This window comes from Nannospalax galili, unplaced genomic scaffold (genome assembly GCF_000622305.1).
Source record: "Nannospalax galili isolate Female #2095 unplaced genomic scaffold, S.galili_v1.0 scaffold134, whole genome shotgun sequence".
Classification (NCBI taxonomy): Eukaryota; Metazoa; Chordata; class Mammalia; order Rodentia; family Spalacidae; genus Nannospalax; species Nannospalax galili.
In genome coordinates, this window is record NW_008335593.1 from 1,547,332 (window position 1) to 1,556,648 (window position 9,317).

Here is a 9,317-nt window from a genome sequence, read left to right on the forward strand (position 1 = left end):
AGGACATTTGGGGGTACAGGGGGACCCTTTTTAAAAAAAACAAAAAAAAAAAAAAAAAAAAAGATTACATATCTATTATAGTATAAAAGTCACAAGAGGGACTGGAGAGATGGCTCAGCAGTTAAGAGCACTGGCTACTCTTGCAGAGGACTTGAGTTTGATTCCCAGTACTCACATGGTGGCTAACAACCATTTGTAACTCCAGTTCCAGGGAATCTAATGCCCTCTTCTGACGTCTACAGGCATTACATGACACGGGTGCACTTATACATACATATAGGCAATTTGCTCTTAACATATAATAATAAAAATAAAATATTTTAAAAAATCACAAGAATACAGAGAAGTTACAGAATAAAGTTAAAGTTATCAGTAACCCCTTCATGAAATAACCACTGTTAAACTGTGCTGGATGTGTTTAGTGTTTATGCATCTGTGCACTGAGTTTAATGAGATGATGTAATTCCTCCCATTGGTTAAAGGTTTCAATAGCCTAAGCAGCTCCATGGTTTAGACACATGAACTCGTCACTGTGTACCTCATGCTGTTGGGGACATGTCATGTCATTTCTGTAAGTAATTGAAGACAGTAAAAATTTTAACTGAATTGTGACTCACTAAGTGGCGATGAAATTTCATGAGTATTCTCCTGAACTATCTCTAATTGTTGATAGTTCATTCATTTTGGTAAGACTACAACCTACATGCTGATTACTGTAAGTTTATACTTTATTCATTTTGGTGGGAAAGAATTCTTGTTAAAATTCACAGCCTTTTACACCCACTTCTCTAAACTGCCATCGTCTCATGAAATCCCAAAGCAGTATCTTGTTCGTGCTGTGCAGGACCCCTCGGACTTAGCTGAAGTGCATCTTTCCGGGATCTGCCCTCAACCCGTGCTCTTTTCTACCTGCAGTCTGTTGTCGGGAGCGGCAGCTGGCAGCGAGTCAATGCTCAAACAGCAGTGAGATCACCTCGATACGCTGTCTTTGACCTGGCTGAAGGGAAGTCCTATGTGTTCCGGGTTTTGTCGGCCAATAAGCATGGCCTGAGTGACCCATCGGAGATGACACCTCCTATCCAGGCACAGGACATGATTGGTAAGTTATCATCAGATGCATTACAAGCTGGGATAAGGTGTCCCTTGTGTCTTTGAGAGTGAAGAAAGATTCTGGAGTTATGAGTAGGGGCTTCGAGGCTTGGAGTCCACTTCACACGTGAATCATAGGAATTCTGAATTGCAGTCCACTCTAAAATGTAGCCATCAAAATGGGCCTCCTTAACCCCAAAAGTCTGGTATCAGGCATTCCAGTTCTGCGCACCAGGACAGCTCTGGGCCCTCTCCACTTTGTGCCACACTGTATGAGAAAGCTATCATAGTGAGCTGGCATCAGCGATGAAGGCTCAGGCCACCTTTAGATCCTCCTCAGGTGTGGTGTGGCTCGGATGTCGCCCAGCCTCTTAGCTCTCGAACACAGAACCACAGCTATAGAGAAGTGCTGCCATTTTCCTTCCTTAGTGACATGTGTGGAGAGTGGCAGTATGGAACAAACCCTGGGGCAGGTGGTTGAGGTGACTCTGGGTGCTTGGTGACTCTAGGCTAAAGGACCTCTGACCATAGCCCTCTGGGGACTGGCAGTAGGTGGCCAGAGGTGATGGTTAAACTGTGATTTAGTTCTGAGTCTCTATCTAGATTCCCAACAACTGGATATCAATGTGTCTTATTCCAAACATGGCTGCCACCCAATTGGGCAAAGGCTTCATGCAGCAGAGCTTTTTAGGAGTCCCGGTGGAGATGAGAATTTCATGGTGGGGATTCTTTGCCTGTCAGAGTCAGGCAGGATGCCGAAGCCTCCGGTCTCATAGCCCCACCCAGGACTCGCCATTTTCTTGTCCAAATTCTACCCAGAGCCTTGAACCTGGCTTTTACTCCTTGGGGCAAAGTAGCTGTCTCTGGGATGGCCCCCACTCTGATCGTATGCCCTCTGCCGTTCCCTCAGTGGTCCCCTCTGCTCCTGGTCGGGTACTCGCCTCCCGGAACACCAAGACATCCGTTGTGGTGCAGTGGGATAGGCCAAAGCACGAAGAGGACCTGTTGGGCTACTATGTGGACTGCTGTGTGGTGGGGACGAACCTGTGGGAGCCGTGCAACCACAAGCCCATCGGATACAACAGGTGCCCTACCCCACTGCCCTGCAGCCAGTCCCTGCCACAGAGGCAAAGGCAGGGCACTAGGCACCTTGCAGCTCACAGAGCTGGAGAGACCACCCTCAGAACACTCCATTCTTCTTTAAAAGTGGTCTCTTTGCTTAGTCACATGTGGGGGCATGATGTACTAAAGTCCTAACTTGAGGTGGGCTGGTCAGGGCACTGAGAAGACTTGTCTGTTGATTGAAAGAACTTTTGGTTCCATTTTTCTATTATATATAATGATTATTATTGTTCTTGAACAAATGTATGGGGCACACTGCAATAATTGGGCGTATGTGTACAGCATAAGGGTAACAGTTCTTGCCCGTTTCCTTAAATATGTTTTTAAGATTTTTACTAATGTGGGGTTCAAAATGACATCTCAATACTCATGGCACAGAAGGGCTAACCTGGCTTTGCTCACCTAAGGGCAGTTGTGTCCTCCAGCCCCGAAGCAGACAGGACAGTGAGTGTCCCCCGCCCCACTGGGCAGAGGAGGGGAGAGCAGACCCGTCCCTCCGCAGTGGGAAGCTGGTGTCTGCAATTCCTCTACTTCTGCTTTCTGCCTGGGATGCAGGGATCATCTGGGCTTGTGTTTTCTGTATGACACACTTCACAGGAAGGAAGAAGTTCCCAGGCAGCCTCGCCATCTTTCCTTTAAATTTTTTTTTAGAAAAGGTATATTGTAAAAATCTGTGACTATAATAATTAGATATTTTCTTGTTTTCAGGTTTCTTTTTTTTTTCTTTTTTCTTTTTCTTTCTTTTTTTTTTTTTTTTAGGTAGCTGTTTTGGAACTTGTTTTGTAGACTAAGCTGGTCTTGATCTTACAAAATCTGCCTGCCTCTGCCTCCCAAGTGCTGGGATTAAAGGTGTGGGCTACCACACATGGCTAATAGCTAGATTTTCTAATAGCCCACAGCCAACAAGTACAGAAAAGACCTGTCAAAGGAAGAAACATAAGAATTAATCTCGGAGGGATTTGGCGAAGGGCTGGCAGACGGTATTGACTACAGATTCTTAATAATTGCTTATACCTGTGGAGTTCTTGCTCCGTCAAGGCAGGTGGTCCCAGTTCCTTCTGGGTAGTTTTCCATGTAATGATTATGGCAGTGCTTTGAGACAGGTCCAAGCATCCCCTCTCCCCAGCATGGCGAACAGAGCATTGCAGGGGTTGAGGAGCTTGGTGACAGACATGTGGTCTGCCAGGTGTTGAAGCCAATTCTCCTGTCTGTTCTGTGTGACTTCAAGGTCCTCTCACTGCGGCACAACTGCCCTGCATATAGTTTTAGATGCATGGGGCTCCTGGAGGGTAGGAGTTAGACACTGTTTCATGATAGATTTTCAATCCAGACAGGTCCCAAATGCAAAAATTGACACTAAACCTGGTATCATCGTGTGCTGTTGTCTTGGTTTCTGAATGTGAAATAAATTCCAGAAATTTAAAATGATGTGGGATTGGAAAGATGGCTCAGTGGTTAAGAGCACTGGCTGCTCTTGCAGAGGACCTGGGTTCAGTTCCCAGCACCCACATAGTGGTTAACAACCATCCCTAACTCCAGTTCTAGGAGATCCAACACCCTCTTCTGGCCCTTCTCCCACACTGAATAACATGCCTGTGCTTACAAATAGGCAAAGCATTCACACACACTTTACAAAAACAGAAGGATGCATGTCGTATGTCCAGGAAGCACAGAAAGTAAACAGGCTTAGGCCATTATGGCGCACCCCCAGTGACTTGGACTTCAGCTGCAGGAAGCAGCAAACTGGGATTTGTGTTGTGACCCTCATTCATGTTCCTCAGGTTCGTGGTACACGGCTTAACCACCGGTGAGCAGTACATCTTCAGGGTAAAGGCCGTCAACGCTGTGGGCACCAGCGAAAACTCACAGGAGTCGGAGGCCATTAAGGTCCAGGCAGCCCTCAGTACGTAGCTCACGGGCTCTTCTGTCTTGGTTTTGGTTCTCTAGGGTGGTAATTTCTGCATGTACAAGCCTTTCCTTACCATCTAGACGTGGCCAGGGGCAAAGGCAATGGGAGCAGGGCGCTGGAGGCTTTAAACAGAGCTCAAGTTTTCTGACCTCTCAATGGTCTGTTTGTCTTGGAAGTGGGTGTGGAAGGGCACAGTGGCAGGGCACTGCAGTGCTAAGTGAAGACATCACAACAGCCTGTTAGTTTCTGAGCATCTGCACTTACATGAGGATGTATGTTGTCAACAGTGACTGCCCTTTCTAAAAAATATGTGCAAAGATCAATCATTGGTGGCATTTTGGAGAACTTCATGTTTATGATACTCAACTCTTCCTGGCCTAATCTATGAATAATAATGCTTAAAATGTCTGCTGTTTTGATCAAATGAGACAATTCAGATCCATTTTTTTGCTATGTGTCTATGTCTGGGATATGTATACATGTGTGTCTGGCTTGAGTGTGTGTACATTCATGCACACACATCTGAGTAAACGTGGAGGCCTGAGGCTGATGTCAGACGCCTTCCTAGACTGATCTGCACTTTATTTACTGAGGCAGGGCCTCTCTGTTGAGCCCAGAGCTTGCTGATGAGGCTAGTTTAGCTACCCAACTTGCTGTGGGGATTCTGTTTCTGCCTTCTTAGTGTTGGAATTGCAGATGGGCTGCCTGTCCACCTGGAACTTACAGGGCGCTGGGGACCCTAATTTCGACCTTGATGTTATGCAGCAAGCATTTTATGCATTGAGCCACCTCCCTGGTCCGGAGCCAGGCTCTTCCTGCAGCCCCTAAGCAAGTTGATCTACGGAGTTCAGCCTTACAGTTGTCGCTGCAGTCCTGTTGCGTACGGCATGTCGTTGAGCGTACCCAGGAGAATTCTGAAGCAACGTGACATCCAAAGGGTTTTCCCTGATGCTGTTTTTTCACATCTGAGAAAGTTCAGGTTTTTAATAGTTTTTGATATCTAGTTGTGTTTGCCAACATTTTCAGAGGTTAAGGGTTCCCTCCTGAGGATCCTGGGATTTCTGAGGAAATTTGAGTCCGATAACTCCCAGGTGAGCATGGGAGCCAGGGATTGTCTCAGCTATGTAGGGTTCGGTTTTCCACCTCTCTCTGCTTCCCTGCAGGGACTTGTAGGCATCCCACACACCTCTTCAGGCTTGTTCTCAGTGGGAACTGCTCACTTCTAACTCACTGCCCCTCAGTCAGGTGCTGGTCAGACAGAGGCTGGAGTGTGCTCCTTCTCAGCCCATTAGGGAAGGTGGTGCCCCTCTAGACGTGGTGACCTGACAGGGGAACGTGAGCCATGTACCTCCCTTGGTCTGATGTTCCCATGACTTGTGGGAAGTTAAAACACACATAATGGGAGGCGCTGCCCCCTCTGACCGTGTCGTGATGGTTCTTCACTGTTGCAGATGAGAGAGCTCCATTTCACTTTTGCCACAGGGGCCTGAGGAAACTGCTGTCTGTGTCCAGACCAGATTTAAAGCAGCCACTGTCCTCCTATCGAGACAGCTGTAGATGCGTTTAGAAAGAGCAAAGAATGCATACAAGAGAAACTTTTAAACTCAACCCCTTTAGGAAGCTGTGGAAACAGTGGTGGCTAAGGGCGGAGCACACTCAGGACTGCCTCCTGCTGCCTCTGCAACTCCAGAACTGGATGCTTGGTGGGATGGGGAGCTCAGGCCCGGGTGACTGTCATGCTTCTCTATCGTCATAGCTGTCCCCTCCTCTCCGTACGGGATCACCCTTCTCAACTGTGATGGCCACTCCATGACCCTCGGCTGGAAGGTGCCTAAATTTAGCGGTGGCTCAACCATCCTGGGTTACTACCTGGACAAGCGGGAAGTCCATCACAAGAACTGGCACGAGGTCAACCCTTCTCCTGTCAAAGAGAGGATATTAACGGTTGGTTTTTGTTTTTTTCCTTTGCTTTTGCCTGGGTGACCTTTGCACTCTGGGCAGACTCTTTCATTCAGAGTTCAGGAGTGTTGGGCCCTTTGATAGTGAAACAGAGATAGATCGAAAATGGGTGAATTAGGAGGGCATGGCATTTTGGAACTAGAAGGATCTCAGGAAGCTGAGAAGCAGTAAAGAGGGGTGGACAGTAATTAAGCAGGTGTAACTGTCCGTTCATCACCAGCCCTGGAAGGCAGGGGTACTGTGTTCTGTCTGGGTCAGAGCCTGGCACCAGGGTTGGGGTGGAGCTGAGGAAGTGCTAATGGGAGGGTGACTCACTCTCTGTTGCTGGCCACTCTCCCCTAGAAACCCCAGCGTTTCCGATCTCCTGCCCCAGTGCAGGACACTCCGGTGCAGAGGGAGTGAGAGATCTGGAATCGAATCCAGACTCTTGGCTTTGATTTCACTTGAGTCTGTGATTCCTCATCTGATGAAGGAGTTCATCCCATCACCTCAATGGAAGGGCTGATCATAGGAGAGATGACAGAAAAATGAGAATTTTGGTAGTGTTCTTAGGAATCAATATCTGTCTTGTAGAAAATTCTGCTTAATGATATATTATCTTTATAATATACACCTACACAATATTTAAAATATATTTATGACACATACATGTTATGGTATGTGTGCTGCACACCCAAGTTTGAAGTGACATTTTTGACACTTGCCAAGCTCACGCTCAGCCTCTAGTGATTCTTTTGGGCCCGTGTCCCTGGCAAGAACCTCTGTGGGTACAATTAGCCTCAGGGAAATGGACTCTGTCCCCAGGGAGAAAAGCAGTTTAACTGCCAAGGTCTTACTTTGGAACCTCAATTTTCCTATTTTCTAATCGCACTCACTTCAAGGTGACTTCCACCCAGTGGGCTGCTGGCTCAAAGGTGTCGCTTTAGGGCCTTTCCCATGATTGGCAGAGATGCCCAAAGGCCAGTGCAGGCTGTGGACTATAGGAACCAAGAAGCCATGCCAACTCAGTAACCGTCTTATAGTCTAGTGGATTAAATGGTGGCTGCGGGTGACTGGGCCACTGAGCATCACGCACCCAGGCTGGAGACAGGGCTCCTGCTAGCCCCATCCCACCAAGCTTCAAGTCTGCAGTGACAGAGCAGGGCTTGGGGCTGGCTCCTCTGCTCCTGGTTTGCTCTTAGCTCAGTTCCTTACCTGCCCAGAGCTCATCGTCATTGTAGGGACACTTAGAGGGTTGATGCCATGTCTGCTGCGTGCTAGGTACAGAAATGGCCTCCTTAAGTGACTTAGTTTAATGTGCCAACACTGTCCATCCGCTTACATCATTTTTTACTTTGCAAACTCATCTTGAGAGTCCTCTGTCTTGGTATGTTGTAATACAGCTCTGACATCTTACATTAATTGAAACATAATCCACACAGGTGGAGGGCTTGATGGGAGGCTCATTGTATGAGTTCAAAGTCGCTGCTGTCAACCTGGCTGGAATTGGGCAGCCATCAGATCCCAGTGAGCACTTCAAATGTGAGGCCTGGACAGCACCAGAACCCGGTAAGACTGTCTCTTCTGGACAGCCCCCTCCACCAGCAGGACTGGCCAGAGAAGGTTCCATGGTGGGCTTTTAGGTGTTCTCTAATCTGTTGTCACCCACCTCCACAGTGAGCAGGTGGCTATTCAAGTGACATGGATTGTAGCAGGAACTTTGTGTGGTGGTGGGACTGGACAGCATGTGAAGGAGCCCTCTGTGCAAATGGGAGGCAGTACCCAGAATGTACAGCTAGCCCAGGCCACAAAGGGAAGGCTGGTGTCCCAGAGTCCATGATGTGCAGCTGGTACCTGACCTATGACACAGAGGTGGCCATGGCCACCTGCTCCCAAGGATCCAGAGGGCAGAAGGTCCCAGACAGTAGAGGAGCCAGGAGCCCAAGTCTGGGAGGAGCAGAGTTCCAGAGCTCCAAGTTGTGTGTGAGCCTCAGTGTCCTCCAGGCCTTTGGGGGTATGGGCCTCCAATTCCGTAAAGCACAACTGTGGTCCTGACTGCATGTCCTGCCCTTCCTCTCTCCTCCCTCCGTCCCTCCCTCCCTCCCTCCGTCCCTCCCTCCGTCCCTCCCTCCTTCCTCCTTCCTTCCTCCCTTCCTCTTTCCTTTCTTTCCAGAGCAACTTCTTCCTCCCCCTCCTCCTCCTCCCCCCCTCCCCCTCCACATTTTCCAGCACTGGGGAATGAACCCAGGGCCTCCCACTGGCCAGGCAACCCTCTATTGTGCAGCTACATCCCCAGCCCTTTTTTCCTTCTTTTTAGTTTGAGACAGAATTTCACTAAGTTGCCGAACTAGTCTTGCACTTGAATCCTAGACAGGCTTTGAACTTGCAGTCCTCCTTTGTGGTACTAGGATTGCAGGTCTGCGCCGTCACACCCAGCTCCAACAACCTCTTGAGGGCTCCATACAAACTGGTTTAGCCGTGCACACAGGGCACAGGGAGACCTAGTTAAGACGGAGCTGGGCCGCGTTGGCTTTCCTTTGCTGCCCAGAGCTTTTCTGGGGACACCTGTGGTTTGCTGGTGCCCTTAGGAAGAGAGCTGAGGTGTGTGCTGGCCTGCTGGGAGGTTTCAGCCCAGTGATAGTCATGCCGCCCTGTCTGAACCTTCCCTCTCATGCCTACCTGCTGACCTGAGTGCATGACCTGCACATGGGCTACTCTGCTCATGTTCACATCTATCCAGGTCCTGATGGGAGGCTGGAGGGATGCAGGCTGGACTCTTCCCAGCCCTGCCAGCACCCAGAGCCTTCAGTGGGGAGTGGTGCATAAATGTGAAGGGGACACATGTGATATTCATGAAGGAGGCAGCGGGGTCACTGGAGATAGGGTGGGGCCTCTGCTGAGGTATCAGTGGTCACTGGAGATAAGGTGGGGCCTCTGCTGAGGCATCAGTGGTCACTGGAGATAGGGTGGGGCCTCTGCTGAGGTATCAGTGGTCACTGGAGATAAGGTGGGGCCTCTGCTGAGGCATCAGTGGTCACTGGAGATAGGGTGGGGCCTCTGCTGAGGCATCAGTGGTCACTGGAGATAAGATGGGGCCTCTGCTGAGGTATCAGTGGTCACTGGAGATAAGGTGGGGCCTCTGCTGAGGCATCAGTGGTCACTGGAGATAGGGTGGGGCCTCTGCTGAGGTATCAGTGGTCACTGGAGATAAGATGGGGCCTCTGCTGAGGTATCAGTGGTCACTGGAGAAGATCGGAAG

General features: G+C 49.2%; 1 protein-coding gene across 1 annotated transcript in view; it reads left to right on the forward strand.

Annotated features, from left to right (window-relative positions):
• Positions 1-9,317, forward strand: part of Myom2 (myomesin 2) — a gene marked incomplete in the record, with an annotated part of 73,545 nt that overhangs the window by 35,611 nt on the left and 28,617 nt on the right. The window contains 5 exon segments of the mRNA XM_008830462.1: positions 916-1,099; positions 2,000-2,174; positions 3,993-4,114; positions 5,877-6,064; positions 7,501-7,627. Coding sequence (XP_008828684.1) covers positions 916-1,099; positions 2,000-2,174; positions 3,993-4,114; positions 5,877-6,064; positions 7,501-7,627 — 796 coding nt within the window.